At 40.4% G+C, this 16742-nt stretch overlaps 1 protein-coding gene across 1 annotated transcript in view; it reads left to right on the plus strand.

Moving 5' to 3' along the window:
* PROM2 (prominin 2) overlaps nt 1-16742 on the plus strand; it is a 110168-nt gene that overhangs the window by 49457 nt on the left and 43969 nt on the right. Inside the window, exons 9-15 of the mRNA XM_077469508.1 lie at nt 1820-1883; nt 1982-2141; nt 5922-6074; nt 7786-7909; nt 8005-8096; nt 10704-10788; nt 11210-11356. Coding sequence (XP_077325634.1) covers nt 1820-1883; nt 1982-2141; nt 5922-6074; nt 7786-7909; nt 8005-8096; nt 10704-10788; nt 11210-11356 — 825 coding nt within the window. The remainder of the gene's footprint in view (nt 1-1819; nt 1884-1981; nt 2142-5921; nt 6075-7785; nt 7910-8004; nt 8097-10703; nt 10789-11209; nt 11357-16742) is intronic.

The following is a 16742-nucleotide window of genomic DNA, read 5'->3' on the forward strand; positions in this document are numbered from 1 at the left end:
TTAAAGCCCACTGGCACTCTGTGAATGTAGCTACTAACTGTAACGTACACACGACCGGACTTTCCGGCAGACTAGGCCCAAAGGGATTAGTCAGTTTGACAATCCGATCGTGTGTGGGCTAGTCCGATCGTTTTTCGAAAAATAAATCCGACGGACCTAGAAATAAAACATGTTTCAAATCTATCCGATGGATTCAATTCCAATGGACTAAACCATTCGTCTGTGCTGGTCCGACAGACCAAATACGACGCAAGGGAAGCTATTAGGTACTGGCTATTGAACTTTCCTTTTTACAAAGGCTTTTAATAATGCCCTGGGACTGGGGTTAAGTTAAACGCTCAGTGCATAATCAAGAAAGATTAATTATAAGAGCCACATTGGATCAAATATCATATACTGTAAGATCGATTTCAAATACATTTGGAACAGACCAGTAGCAATTATCAGATATTATGGGCCTTGGAATGTCTTATGATAATGCCTGAAATTAAAGTAACAAAGCCTTTATCCAGGACCTGATATCCAATCAACAGTCACAAGCAAGAAAATAGAAAATAAAAGGGACTTAAATGATCCTTGAGACGGTCTTCACTCAATGATAAACCACTTAGACTAATGAACCGTACACACGATCGGACTTTCCAACAACAAAATCGTGGATTTTTGTTCAAAGGGTGTTGGCTACAACTTGTCTTGCATACACATGGTCAAACAAAAGTTGTCCAACAATTACGAATGTAGTGACGTACAAGACGTGCGTGATGTCTCCATTAAGTACGCTAATTTTATAAGACCAAGCGCTTCCGGCTCTTACTTGATTCCGAGCATGCGTGTATGTACTTTGGACTTTTGTCTGACGGACTTGTTTACACACGATCGGAAGGTCCGACAACAAACATTTGTTGCCGGAAATTTTGAGAACCTGCTAGCCAACATTTGTTTGATGGAAAGTCCGACAACAAATGTCCGATGGAGCATACATCCCGTCGGACTTACTGCCAACAGGCTCACCATCCAACATTTCCCGTCTGAAAATCCGATCGTGAGTACACGGCATTAGAGTGGTCTTAAAAAGCACTGTCATTAAAAAGAAAATGTGCAATGGCATAGCATGTGAATCCTCTATTAAAAAACAACCCTCATTAGAGATTGCATTTACATTGTGCAAAACCATTCATGAACAGAAGGCATAGAACTTCATAGTATGGTAATGACACCACTCAATTGATTGTAGGTATAAGAGTGTCCAGGTGTCCATATGCTGGTACTGTGGATGCCCAGTCACTGGACACAACGTCTGTGGATTAAAGATGAAGTGTGGACTGTTTGACACCTGCTGTGTGATACATCCTGGTTTTGCACATGAACAGTGTATTTTTAAAAGTCCAGTAAATGACTCTGTGTCGATGGTTGTTTTGTTTGTGTGATTCTTGACAATACATTTATCTCTGCTTAGAGCAGAATCATCTCCGGCATATCCTTGCCTTCCCCCATGCCAGCACTCAGCTGTTTATTTCACATATTCACACAAGTTTTAACAGGATTCTCCTACAGTATATCTAGTGCAACGTTACTTACTAATTGCTCTAAGCTTTTTGATTTCAGGACACTGACATCTTTCTCCTCTTCTGCTTTCTCTACCACACTGTTGCCTTTCTTCTACATGTGTTGACTTCTTTTTTGTGTCTCTTTGTGTCATTCTGTCACTTCCCTCTTCCTCTTCTCTTTAATCTTCCTCTCAGGTCCTGCCTGCGTTCCTCATACCTCCCTTTTAGTAAGTCAGTCTTTAGCCCCCACTCTCTTTCTTTCATCCTCTCAGGCACTTCAAGCTCTGAACAACGTGCCAAAATTCGTGAACACACAGACTTCCAAGAGTATTAGTGGTGAGTTGCAAACCCAAAGGGATTAAGAGATTTTACTTCTTTTATTTAACGTTCATTCTTGTACAGTATCCCTTTATTCTGATATTTCTTAATTCCAGATGTTGCTGTTGCTTTGAATAGAACCGAGGCAGACGTTAGATCATATGCATCCACTTTGCCCATAAATCAGTATATCGGTCCTATAAATGCAGCTTTGATTACTTTTGAGGAGAAGACTGAGGTGTATGGAGAGGAAGTAGAGCGCTATGAGTATTACAGGTAATGTCACTCCCGCTTTACCAAACAGAATAATGTAGTGAGTAACAAGCAGAGAAATGATCCTTGGAGTCACTGGTCACAATAAGGCATTGTGCGAGGTCCTCTTTTTCTTAGCTCACAATCATGTTTATTCCCAGATCCCCTGACCATTAACCATAGGCACTGTTCAGATATTTGCTTCCTGTGTTTTTAATGGCTTACTGCATGCTGTGGTTTCTTCACTCAGTCCAAAAAAACAGAACTCTGGCTGACTGGCTTTATCAAGTGTATGTACTGTATCAGCAAAAATTCAAACCATCTATGGCCTTCATGAGAAATCAGTCTGCTGATCAATTTCTCATGATGAGGCTTGTTGGAAAATTTGTGTTGGATCAGTGCTGAAGGCAATCGAGTCCTAACTGTCAGAATACAATAATACAGCAGGGAGGATTCCTCTATCCACCTCACCTATGTGAATGGGATGATCCGATATGTTTTTGTTATTTAACCGCTTAAGGACCACCTCCTGCACATATACGTGAGCAGAATGGCACAGCTGGGCACAAGCACGTACCTGTATGTTGCTCTTTAACCACTTTCAGATCGGACCATTTTGCTGGCTTAAGACCAGACCACTTTTTGCGATTCGACACTGCGTCGCTTTAACTGACAATTGCCCGGTCGTGCGATGTTGCTCCCAAACAAAATTGACGTCCTTTTTTTCCCACAAATAGAGCTTTCTTTTGGTGGTATTTGATCACTCCTGTGGTTTTTATTTTTTGCGCTATAAACAAAAATAGAGCGACAATTTTGAAAAAAACGCATTATTTTTTACTTTTTGTTATAATAAATATCCCCCAAAAATATATAAAAACATGTTTTCCCTCAGTTTAAGCCGATACATATTCTTCTACATATTTTTGGTAAAAAAATCGCAATAAGCTAATTTTTGATTGGTTTGTGCAAAAGTTATAGCGTTTACAAAATAGGGGATAGTTTTATGGCATTTTTTTTTTTTTTTACTAGTAATGGCGGAGATCAGCGATTTTTATTGTGACTGCGACATTATGGTGGACACATCGGACATTTTTGACACATTTTTGGGACCATTGTCATTTATACAGCAATCAGTGCTATACAAATGCACTGATTCCTGTGTAAATGACACTCGCAGTGAAGGGGTTAACCAGGGGGTGGCAGTGTAGGGGTTAAGTGTTCCTAGGGGCATGTTACTAAGTGGGGGGGGGCTGGGCTTTGTGCTAGTGAACACTGATCTCTGCTCCAATCACATGGAGCAGAGATCAGTGTCACTTGTTGCTAGGCAGAACAGGGAGATGCTGTTTACAACAGCATCTCCCCGTTCAGCCTCCCCGTGAGACGATCGCGGGTATCCCCACAGCAATCGAGTCCACGGGACCCGTGACCGGACTCACGGGGTCCCAACCGGCATGCGAGCGCGCCACCGGCTGCACGCACGCGATGGCAAGGTGGCATTATAGAAATGGATGTACCTGTACGCCAATATGCCTGCCCATGCCATTCTGCTGACGTACATTGGCGTGTGCCGGTCGGGAAGGGGCTAAGTGCCCAGCCGTGGGACCCGATGCTGAGCTCCATGACCGTGGTCGCGGGACCAGCGGACCCGATCGCCGCTGGTGTCCCGCGATCAGGTCACAGAGCTGAAGAACGAGGAGAGGTCTGTGTAAACAAACCTCTCCCCATGCTTCCTACTGAGCATGTCTCTGATCATCTGTTCCCTGTTATAGGGAAAGACGATCAGTGACGTCAGACGCCAAGCCACACCGCCTACAGTTAAAAAAAAACACACACACTTAACCCCTCCCCACCCCCTAGTGGTTAACTCCTTCACGGCCAGTGTCATTTACACAGGAATCAGTGCATTTAAATAGCACTGATTACTGTATAAATGACAATGGCCCCAAAAATGTGTCAAAAATGTCCGATGTATCCGCCATAATGTCGCAGTCACAATAAAAATCGTTGATCGCCGCCATTACTAGTAAGAAAAAAATATTAATAAAAATGCTATGAAACTATCCCCTATTTTGTAAACGCTATAACTTTTGCGCAAACTAATCAATAATCGCTAATTGCAATTTACAAAAATATGTAGAAGAATATGTATCGGCCTAAGCTGAGGAAAAAAAAATATTTTTATATATTTTTTGGGGATATTTATTATAGCAAAAAGTAAAAAATATAGATTTTTTTCAAAATTTATTTTTGTTTATAGCGCAAAAAATAAAAACCACAGAGGTGATCAAATACCACCAAAAGAAAGCTCTATTTGTGCGAAAAAAAGGACGCCAATCTTGTTTGGGAGTCACGTCGCACGACCGCGCAAATTGTTTGTTAAAGCAACGCAGTGCTGAATCGCAAAAAGGGGCCTGGTCCTTTGACTGCAAATTGGTCCGGGGCTTAAGTGGTTAAAAAAAGACTGATTCATCTACGGCCAGTCTTAGTGAGGTATAGACATTAGCGTGTGTCCTTTTTGGGGACGGTTATAAAAAAAAAATGGTTCCACGATTCTATGTAATTTATTGGCTCTATGTAAAGTGCTAGAAATCAAATAATAAAATGTCGAGAGGAACAGCATGGTTGACTTTAATGTGCATGTTGTATCTTAAACCCCAACTTAAATTTTTAGGACAAAATAAAAAATATAGATCAGAGCAAAAAACAAAAGAAAAAAAAACAGCTGTTCATATGCAGTCTGATTTCTGACAACCTTAAAAATTGTCTATACTCATCCCCACCACTATATTAATTAGCAGCTCAGCTTACATAGAACAGAGTAGTGGGATCTGCAATTAAATTGTGAAAACCAAACCTTTTTTTCACAGAGGTGTGCCTGTACACAGGACTTATTTTTATTCTTCTATTTTTGTGGTTATAGGGATCCCATAAGCAGTAGTTTTGCATATATTATATGTTACTATTTCTAAATTGCTTTGGTTATTATGTTATATGGTCAGTTTACAGTATATATCAATGGTGTGTAATTTAAAAGCTTAAATTATGGCAATTACTTTGTGCAACTAATGTACATAGAACTAATATAAGTTAATTTCCAAATTCATCCTGTTAATAGCTACTTGCCTTGTTCTTGCCCTTAAAGCGGGAGTCCGCCGGGAGTCCGCCGGGAGTTCCGCCGTTTTTTTTTTTTAAAAGCCAGCAGCTACAAATACTGCAGCTGCTGACTTTTAAAATAAGGGCACTTACCCGCCCAGCGCGCCCGCGATGTCGGCACCCGAAGCCGATCTCTCGATCGTCTCTCGGGTGCTGCCGCCGCCATCTTGGGTATGGGAATCAGGAAGTGGAGCCTTTCGGCTTCATTTCCCGGTTCCCTACTGCGCATGCGCGAGTCGCGCTGCGCAATAAGAATGGTCCCGCTGTCTCTGGGATCCGTGTGTTTCCCAGCAGGCAGCGGGGGACTTTCGGAAAGGGGCGTAGATACGCCCCTTTCCGCAGATAGCTATGCCGGAAGTGGGTGCAGATACCTGTACTGTACAGGTACCTGCACCCCCCTCCCCCTGAAAGGTGCCAATTGTGGCGCCAGAGGGGGGGAGGATTCCAATGAGCGGAAGGTCCACTTTAGGGTGGACCTCCTTAACCTAATAACAGTTTTTTAATGCCATTGCGTAACCTAACCACTCCCATAGGAGCTCTGCTCAAAGCCTCCCTGTAATTGTTCCTACTGTTATTATTGTAGCTCTTCCTATATCTATTCACCATTCCCTAAATAAGCTTGTCTCTAATATGTTTTTTTTTTACTTACAGGTGGATAATTGGAGTTGTTCTGTGTTGTATCCTTCTCTTGATAGCTGCTTGCACAGCACTGGGGTTGATCTTTGGAGTCTGGGGCCTCTACATACTGCGTAACCCAGACAGCAGACAGCGAAGACGGAGGGATGGAGCTGGATTTCTTTTAATGTGTGTGATTCTGAAATCTTTAAATAGATGCTGTCAGTAAAATGAAACAAAATTCCAACATAGTAATATAGAAATTCAATCAGGCAGTAAATTGAGTATCAGCAACCAGATTTGTTGTGATAATATAAGAAAAATCATAGCAATCAGCTGCAGACACTGGGGGAAGTAACAATGAGAAAGGAGGCAAAACTAAAATAGAAAAAAAGAAGACGTTTAATGTAATTATATATTTTATAACTATCATATAATTCAGTAGATGGTAATGGAATCTTTATACTTATCGAGCCATCTAAATGTTACAAAGAAAAAGTCTGAGGCTGCACCTCTCTCTGCTCTGTAAATTGCACCTGTCCATACAAATAAAGGAGTTGAAAAGTATGAATGAGAATTCCATTCAGTTGGGTTCTCAGAGAAGTGAGGCATAAACCTTCCTTACTCTTTGTGGTTCGGATTAAGACTTAGCAGGGAGAACCAGATGGAGCCCAGAGAAGAGCAGATACTGTACTTATTGTAGTGTTGTAGTCCCCTATTACTGTGTGTTAACTCTTTAAATAAACACTATAATTACGGTAAAAAGAAAACCAAATTTTGACCCAGTAGTCAGTCAGTAGGGTATCAGTGTTCAAAATATTGGAACTTTTGTAATATTTAAAAAATTAGATTCCTCCAGAATCAGGCTAGAAGAATAGCCAGTTACTCAAGTGCCAGCGACCTCTGCAGGTCCCAATTAGCTTCAGTGTATTGATCAGCTTCACTCCACAGAAGCACTGGTAGTAGGCACTAAAATACAATGCTTTTTGCATTGTGTTTACAGTGAAAGTGATGTGAGGTCATATCTGATGTCACAGCACTAGTCTGTTCTGCCGCCTCTGCATGGATAGACCGCTGTTATAGTGCAGTAGAGTTATGTAGAGTGTAAGTATGGGGTTTTCATTGACCGAATCCAGATATCCTATGAAAAGCAAAAAAATAAAAAAATAACACCATTTAATATATTAAATAGATCAATAAAAAAATAGAAGTTCAATTTCCCAATTCATTTCTAAGGTCCCAAGTTCTCAACAATAGATGATATTGGCTTTAACGGCATAAGCATCTTGATCTTATCTTAAAGTTACATTTTACGCAAATTAATATTTTCTAGGATTAATTGCAATATAATGTACCAGTAATAGCAAACACACATTTTACCAAGGATTACTGCAACATATCAGTGTGACTGGGCCCTAAGCTATTATGCATCCCTATGGGCATGTCACGGGCTGCACTCGAGGCTCCCTATATTTACTAGGTTGACCACCACTGCTCTAGTGCCTAGTACTCATCACTGTAGCTTACACTAATGTCATAGTGATATAAGCCTTGATCTCAAAATATCTACATCTTAAAATATCTACTTAATGTGCACTCTCATTACCATTGGTGTTAAAAGAAGTGTCTTGATTGGATTCTGGTACTGTCAGTGGATGAGTGTATGTAGTAAAGAATAAGAGCCAGAGCAAGAGAAAAAAGATTGAGTATAGTAGTTACAGCTAAAACATGCCACTGCTACTATTAGTTTGGTACATGTAGCCTTCAAAGACCTACTTTAAAAAGTTTTGATTTGTGAATTACAAAAATAAGGGTGGAAACACAGCATTCAATAATATCAGTAGTACCAACAGGACAGAAGAGTGTGTTCTAACCAATCTAATGCACATATCTCCTGCAGGGAGGTGTATCTGACCTTCATATTCTCCTGGCTACTGATCCTCTTCGTGTTCCTCACCTTCTTGATTGGAGGAAACATACAAACCCTTGTGTGTAAACACTGGGTGAATGGGGATATCTATAAGGTAAGTGAGGGCAATGAAAGACAGCAAAAGTATATTAACTCACAAACTCTTTAAATGTCTGTCACTTTTCAATAATGATAATATGTACTTTACAGTTTCTGGATGACCCTAAAAATCTGCCGAATAATATCAACTTGCGAAAACAACTTGGACTCAGAGAAAATTCCAGCTTCACAGATTTGTATACGTGAGTAAAACAGATATGTGCTCATCTAACTTATTTATCTAGTACTTGGGTGTAAATTCCCTAGTATTCATGTGCAGCTTCTACAAGCTTACTAACCCCAAGGCATGGGAGATATGAATCCATGCCTCGTATGAGAGCTGTATTAACCTGCATGGGGATGCATGTGTGTCCAAGCATCCCCATCCAGGCAGTCCCAAAGCTGCCAATTGGGATGCAGCCGCTGCTCCTAATTTAGTATACATGCTAGTGCTTGATGTCACATCATGTGTCTGTGCAGCTGCTGCATCCCAATTGACAGCTAGGCAACTGGTTGCATGAAAACCTGTGCATTCCTGGGTGGTTAAGCACGGTGTCATAAACAGGTGTGATCAGAACTGTGTGGACTGCAAAAGAGTGAACCAAAATGTATGTAAGGTGAAAAAGTAATGTAGTTTATTAAGATAAGTGAACACAGATTTAAACGCACCTCCAATACCAAACAGTGTAAAACAAATCAAACAACCAAACAGTGACCCACAAAGAACAACAATCTAAACTAGTATATACAGAAATAGGGATAGGGAATACCAGAATCATAAACGTAGCCAGGCTAGGGTCATATACGGGAGATCAGCAGATGGGGGCAAGGAGCAAGACAGGACAGTGAGAAGATTGAAGGGATCATGCTGCATGGCAGGGGTGCAGGAAAACAGGATCACAGGAGGAACAGGAACAGGTTCAGGATCATACAGTAGGTACAGGTCAGGGCTCAAGGACAATACCAAGGCAAGTGTGTGAGTGCTTGCCGGGTATAAATACACATCTCCTGCAATCAGTTTCAGGTGACGCCTGATTGCAGGAGATGATTTCAGCTCCAGATTGCTAGGAGACACCCGCTTGTGGACACCAGTACTGCGACCCAAAGATCAGACAGTGCCACCAGCAGGTGAAACCTTTCCTGACAGCTCCAGACTGCTAGGAGACACCCACTGGCGCACACCAGTACTGTGGCCCAAAGATCTGACAGTGCCACCAGCAGATGAAACTTTTCCTCACACACGGCCTTCACATGGGGCACAGATTTATACCCCCTGTATGAGGCCTAAGTGTGAAAAATTGAGACTAGTGCATTTCAAAAAAGTCTATTGACAATATTTTCAAATACATGAAAGTAGATGCTACTACCTCCCAGTATTGTAATGTAGCTTTATCACCTGTGCTCTGGCAGAGGCAGCTGACTTCTCATCCAGACAATCCGTATATGCAAAGAAAAGCTGGCACTTAGGTGTAATACTCTAAAATCTGGCTTTTCTTTGCTTACAATGTTAACATTTTATCAAAGATGGACTACAAATGACAGGCCTTGTACTTACATAGGCACTTATCGATCATGTTACATCTATATAAACCAAAACAATGGCCTTCTCATATTTGCTCTCTTTGGTCTGTAAAATATACAATTTAGCATTTTGTTAGGTATTTTTTTAACTTAAGAGATATATCGATCCTGCCAGCAATCATATGATTTTACAACTTCCTTCCTTCTAGGGAGCAGTGATTTTAATCATGCTAAAAGTGAAACAATAAAAATGAAATATTCCTTTAAATATCATGCCTGGGGGTCTCCTTAGTATGCCTGTAAAGTAGTGCATCTTTCCCATGTTTATAACAATACCACAGCAAAATTATATTTTCGAAGGAAAAAATCTAATTTAAAACTGCTCGAGGCTGTAATGAATTGTCAGATCCCAGCAATATGGATAAAAATGCATGTATCAATGGCAAAAAAAGTAATAATGCTTAAAGTGAAACAATAAAAATGAAATATTCCTTTAAATTATGTGCCGAGGGGGGGGTCCTTAGTATGCCTGTAAAATAGCGCATCATTCCCTTGTTTGCGGCTGTAATTAATTGTCATATCTTGGCAATATAGATAAAAATCATTGAAAAAAAACGGCATGGGTTCCCCACCTCTCCCAGTATATTACCAGACCTTTTGGGTCTGGTATGAATATTAAGGGAAACCCCACACCAAAACCCCCCACATTGCAAAAAGTTCCACGATAAGTTAAAACTATACTCACTTTATTAAGCCTCTCTATTTCTAAGATGGGGCTTTGATGGAAAATATGGATAATTAATATACAAATATACTCTGGACTCATTCAGCTAAGTGTTGAGATTAAGTTAACTCACCATTCTACACTTCTTGTCTAGTTTTCCCATTAAGGAAATAGCCTGTTTTTCAAGAAATAGCATGGCTTAGCACAGACATGGACTTTGGCAATCAAAAAAAGGCACTTTTTGGCATCTTCTGAATGCCACTTTCTTTTGTTGCTCTCACCAATTATAGGAAGGCGGCATCAGACATTTTTAAAGATCAGTAGAGTGTGCCAACCAATACCTATCTAGCATCTCCAGAACTGGAGAGCATATGCAAGGTGCACTTAACTGCCTGCCTGATCAAGCAATAGAGGAGCTACTTGAATGGAACTTTACAGAGGTTTGCAGCATATGCCCCATACCAAGCATAGGTCACACACACTGGTAATTTAATTATGCCTGACATTTCAGACTAGTAATCCTGCCTCTGGACCCTTTGACTTACTTTGTGTCTCTTACTCTCAGCCAGTGCAAGAGAGGTTCTCCAATTTGGGATGTCCTTCAGTTTAGCAACCCTATTGACTTGGACAGTGCTTTCAACATTACCCAGGTAAGCAGCAGTCAATATGACTCTCAGATAAAAAAGACTTCACATTTGCTAAAACCTGAAGCTATTGACATTAGATTGTATTATGACACTGGAAAGACACACAAATGCACACATTTCTCAAAGAGCTAGTAGATACAAGTAATAAATATTATGTTTCATTTAAATGATACGTAATCATTGTTTGTGATTAGTATCATCCTACACTATAATTTTTTTTCTAAGTTTCAGCTTTAGGCTAGTATTGTGTATAGGGCTGATACTGTTTCAGTTCACTGTGTGACAGTTGAGTCACTCTTTGGTATGTGTATTAATAACTAATGAGTAATGTTAATGGGATAAAAGAGACTCAGCTTTAATCCTGATGACAGGTCGCATTGTATTGAACCTGTTTTCTTATTACTTTTCCATTTCCTCCCCGTAGTACACATCAGATCTCGAGGAAAAAATTGACAACTTCACTTTGAATCTAGCTCCACTGAACTTAATGTCCACTATAGCCTTGAAGGTTCTACAAGAGTATAACAAGAGTGGTGTGGACGAGATACCCTTCAACAACATCCTGCAACAGGTGGGATACTATAAATATTTCAGCACAGATACTAATCTTGCTTAGTTAATGAAGCTTGCAGCACATGCAATTATGCATGAGTATCAATGTTATACTGGATAACCAAGACAAGCACATTACTACACTGTGTTTGTTTCCAAGATCATAAGTATTAAAGTATGTAAACCAAATCACTAAAATCTTATATAAGTATTAACATGTAATGAAAAGTCAAAAGTGAATTATAGAAATTTTAAATCTGCAGATATTATTAACCTCTTGCCAACCACATAACATACATGTGCGATGGCAGGGAAGGTGGACCTTAACGTCCACACTTCACACATATGGTTCCATGGCAGCTGATGTATCAGCACTGACACTTTTCACTCTGCACTCCCAGCAGAGTGAGTGAGCTGTCACAGACGGCTTCCGGGTCTCTGTTTATGGTCGGGAGCTGGTGGAACTAGCTCCTGATCATGTGACCATTATGACAGCAAAAAAACATGTGATTGGAAAGTCCATCCAAACTCCTTATTTTTTAAACAGTAAAGGGCTGCCAGGAAGGGGCAGGAAGGGGGTAAAATATCTTTTGATACTGCCATGAAGATCCTCATTAAAACACTTCCACTTTGTCCCCGTCTCCCAATTGTGCTTCTAGTTACCATTTCAGCTTATCACACTGGCATGTTCCACCGTTGTCAAATGCCATGCAGCCTTTGCTGGAGAGCAAGCATGTAAACAGGAAGTAGCTATATGAACAAAAGATGAAATAAACAAGTATTGTGATAAAAATGGCAGTTGTCTTTCATATCAAAAACAGTGTTGCGCTAAACAAAAAGTTGCTGAAAGTGTTGATAGAAAATAGTCCAATTGTAGAAAAACAAAAAAAACACAAATCCGTGAAATTGCAGATGAATCCAGAAGACCCTCCACCTCGTGCATATACTGTATCTATATCAGTTGGAGATGTGTCCTCAGAGCAAATTAAGAACTTTCACTGGATAATCAATCCAGGCTCCTTTTACCCCACAACCAGATTTAACCATGCAAATGAAGGAGACGCTAGACAGTGTATAATCCTAAAAGATTAATTTAATAAAAGGTGTTGTACTTACATTTGTAGGAATGAAATGAATTGCCTGTTTCCTATATATTAGTTCCTGTTTGCATGAGAGTGAGGTTTGGATGTGACATATCCCTCCTCTCCTGTGGCTGCAGAAATGAAAGTGAGGCTTGGATTGCTTGTTTTGTATATATTGTGATAGCAGGAAATGATGCTCATGCCCCAGAAGAAGTCCTCTTAGCGCGAAACCAGTCGGCTAAAGGCGCTGTTTCCTGCTATTGTGTTCCCGTTTATAGCATCTGGATGTTTTTTATGATGGCCACCTATGTTGTATACAACGCTGGTTTTTATCTGAACAAATGTAAGTGCAATACCTTTTATTAAATTAGTCTTTTGGGATTTTACACTATCTGGTGTTTCCTTCATTTGCATGGTTAAATCTGGTCATGGGTTGAATGGAGCCTGGTCTAATGATCCAGTTCTTAATTTGCTCTGAGAACACATCTCCAGCTGATAACCCCTGCAAAGATTATTACATCAAGCCTGTTTGACATCTGTAATAAAGGGTCCAGGCTCTCTGGTAAGAGTCTATATTGCTTGAGGTGGCAGTATATGCACGAGGTGGAGCATCTTCTGGATTCTTGACTTCTACAACTGGATTATTTTCTATCAACACTTTATGAGCAATTTTATGTTTAGAGCAACACTGTTTTTGTACATGCTTTGTAATGTGATTATATCTCACTTTAGTGGTGCAGATGAATATTTACACTGCAATGCTTTAATTTTATTTGTATGATATATTATTTTGCACAATATTTCTTTTGTATGCAGTTGTCTTTGATACACAGCCCTTGGGCAAACGAAATGACATTCAGTTAGGGTTTATGTGTACTTTTAAGAAGTTTACTGCGTCTATGGAAAAGTAGAAAAAGCTTTCAAATAGAGAGCTAGAATATGAGGTGTTTCTAAAACGTTTGGTGAATAGTATCACAAAACAAACAAAACAGAAGATACAAATTACCTTTTATTGGCCTTCAAAAAAATTGCCATTCTTCATCAACACACTTTTGGCAACCTTCATAAAGCTTCTGGAAACTGTCAGCAAAGGCCTCTTCAGGAACCACTGTCACACATTCTTTGATTGCGGCCACGCCCACAAAACATGAGCCTTTTGTGACACTCTTCAGGTGGGGAAACAGGAAGAAGTCTGCAAGTGCCAGATCAGGGGAGTATGGTGGATGATGGAGAACAGGTATGCCGTGCTGAGCCAAGAATTGTTGCACATGTCTCATCCCCTGTGATGATGGTTTGCAGAAAGGCTGGATCCTGGTCATACATGATAATTAAAGCGGTGTTCCACTCGCAAATTTATTTATTTATACAAACACTGTATCTGCTGACTTTTAATAAGGAAACTTACCTATCCAGGGAGTCCACAATGTCGGTCCCCCGAGGCCGATCCATCCATCGGATCGGGTGCAGGCGCCGCCATTCTAATTAAGGGAAACAGTTACCTACTGCGAATGCGCAAGTCACGTGGCACCTTGTGAATGGCCGGCTGAAGACATCGGGGGGGGCTCGGCGAAGAAGAAGATATTATGGACCAGTTGGATCAGAAGTACAGGCTGTACTTCATAAAACATGAGTTAGAAGAAAAAAAAATTGTAACTAGCCAAAAACGAGTGGTATAGAGGTGGTCTTTCATTTAAGACACCTCTCAAAAGTGGTTGGAACTCCGCTTTAAATCTCCGGAGGTTTCCATCCATTTTGGTTTCTGGTCATCTGTCAGTTTGTTCGTCACAAATCAGGAACTGATCTTCCGTTTACCCAAGGTGCACACCATGTCCTTGCTAATGCCCAAATCCTGCACCATCAATCATAGAGTCAGTCGCCGATCTGGTGCCAGCATTTGTCACACTCACTTGATCTTGTCTGGGGTTCTTCTTGTCAACGGCTGACCCGAAAAGGAGTCTTAAAGTCATCATGTGAGCTTCTGCATGTGTGCCAAGCAGACAGGGCCGGTGCTACCACTAGGCAAACTAGTCAGTTAAGGGCACCCGGCCACTTGTGATCCTACTCCCTCTATACCTCTGCACAGTGTCAAAGGAGCTGGTGCAGCATTTTTGGGTGCTGTTACTGTATTTATGGATGCTGGTGTTACTGCATTTTCGGGGGCTGATGTTACTGTATTTATGGGTGCTGGTGTTACTGCATTTTTGGGTGCTGATGTTACTGTATTTATGGGTGCTGGTGTTACTGCATTTGCAATTTGTTAATTGGAAGATTAAAGAGTTTGACTTGTAGTTTTGTTAGCTGTTTTGTTTTGTTAAAGTTATCTGAAAGATGAGTTTCAAATGTTTTGACAGGGGCACAGTTTCAGTTCTTGCCACCATTGGCACCATTTTCACTAGATATGCATCTGCCTACCAGGTGGGGTACCTGGAAGTCAGGGACTTAAATAGGCCCTGCCTCACCCAAAATGGCTGCCACTGCCAATTGGATGCTTCCCCAGTGACCCATGAAACCATAGAGGAACTGTGTTCCTCTTTACTTCCTCTACAGCTGCAGTGCCAATGTGAAAGAGCATATAAAAGTGTGTGGCGCTACCTTTAAAATAAATACCAAAATATGTGAAAAAAACAAAACAAGAAATCAAAATAAATGTGCAAATAGCAAAACTCAATGCTAAAAACCCATGCACAACACAAATGTGTATACTGACTGAAAAGTGTAAATCACCTATAGCAATATAATAAATACAAATCGCATACAATGTGCAAAGAATCGCATAACATGTGCAAAAAATTGCAGAACAATGCTAAAAATATATAAAAAACAAAGTGTCCAAAAAAATGTTCAAACTGATGTTCCAGTGCTTAATAAATAATTTCAATATAAAAAGTGCAAATCACCTATAGCAATGTGATAAATGGAGATCACATAAAATGTGCAAAAAAAAAAAAAAACGCATAACATGTGCAAAAAATCGCAAAATAGTGCTAAAAATATAGAAAACAAAGTGTCCAATAAAATGTTCAAGCTGATGTTCCAGTGCTTAATAAATAAATTCAATATCCAAACGTGCTGATGAAAACATGCCGTATTCACTCGGATGCAAACGTGCTCCACAAACCACCTTCAGTGCTCCACCAGTGCACCCCCCGTTTCCCCCAGCCTCTCACCTCAATGGTAGACCCCGCAGGGTCAGATACACATGTAGGGGGCATAGATGAAATGGCTCCTTCTCAGTATTCCTCACAAGATAATCTCACAGGGTAATCCCACAAGGTAATCCAGTGCCTTTCTTCTGATGTTTCTAATTCAACCTCTTGGCCAACACTTTTAGATTCTTCCACTGGTTCAACATTCAGAATATTTGGGCCAAAAAACAGCCTTGGTCCCCACACAGCTTCCCCAGTCTTCAAATCCTTTACTTTTACTAGAGTGACAGTGCGATCTGCATGAACGCTATATAAAACTCCTTGAAAGCATCTCAGAGGAACCTCTGCTTGCCGCACACGACTCTTGCACATTTATTTTGATTTGTTTTTTCACATATTTTGGTATTTATTTTAAAGGTAGCGCCACACACTTTTATATGCAATTGTTTAGATAGTGTTGAGAACATTATTTGTGTTGGCGGCTTCCTTGGTTTTTTAGTTAATTAGGCATTTGTTAGGAATTAGTTAATTTATAGGGGTTGTGCGCACTAGTACCTTACTTTTTTCAATGTGTAAGAGCGCCATCTGCAGGGGAGAAAGTAGACTGCACCTACTTACACGTTCGAGAGAAGTCAATCGTTAAATTGACTCCTCTTGAATGGGAACGGCTATAGATGGATCAAAATATGTCAGTTCCTTGATGAACAGGCTGAATTTATATCTATCTATCTATCTATGGCCAGATTAAGTTTGAGATCTACAGATATCAGGTCAAATACTAAATGACTGAAATGCTAAAGTGGGATCAAGCTACTTGTATAGGTCATTACCCCAAAATCAGCTGCTCCAATTTCACCTTGCCTGTTTTTTTGTGCTCTTTGCCTTGTTATGCCACATACACAGGACCGGACTTTCCGGCAGAATTTTAGGGTAAAAGATAATATGATCGTGTATGGGCTTCATCTGACTTTTTTCTTCAAAAATTCAGACGGACCTGGAAATAGAACATGTTTCAAATCTGTCCGACGGAATCAATTTCTATCTGGAAAACTGTTCATCTGTATGCTGGTCCGACGGACCAAATACGATGCAAAGGGCAGCTATTGGCTACTGGCTATTGAACTTCCTTTTCTAGTCCCATCGTACGCCATCACATTCAAAACTAACGGACTTTGGT

Source organism: Lithobates pipiens, unplaced genomic scaffold, assembly GCF_037356315.1.
Source record: "Lithobates pipiens isolate NorthernLeopardFrog02 unplaced genomic scaffold, aLitPip1_a1.2 Scaffold_8, whole genome shotgun sequence".
NCBI lineage: Eukaryota > Metazoa > Chordata > Amphibia > Anura > Ranidae > Lithobates > Lithobates pipiens.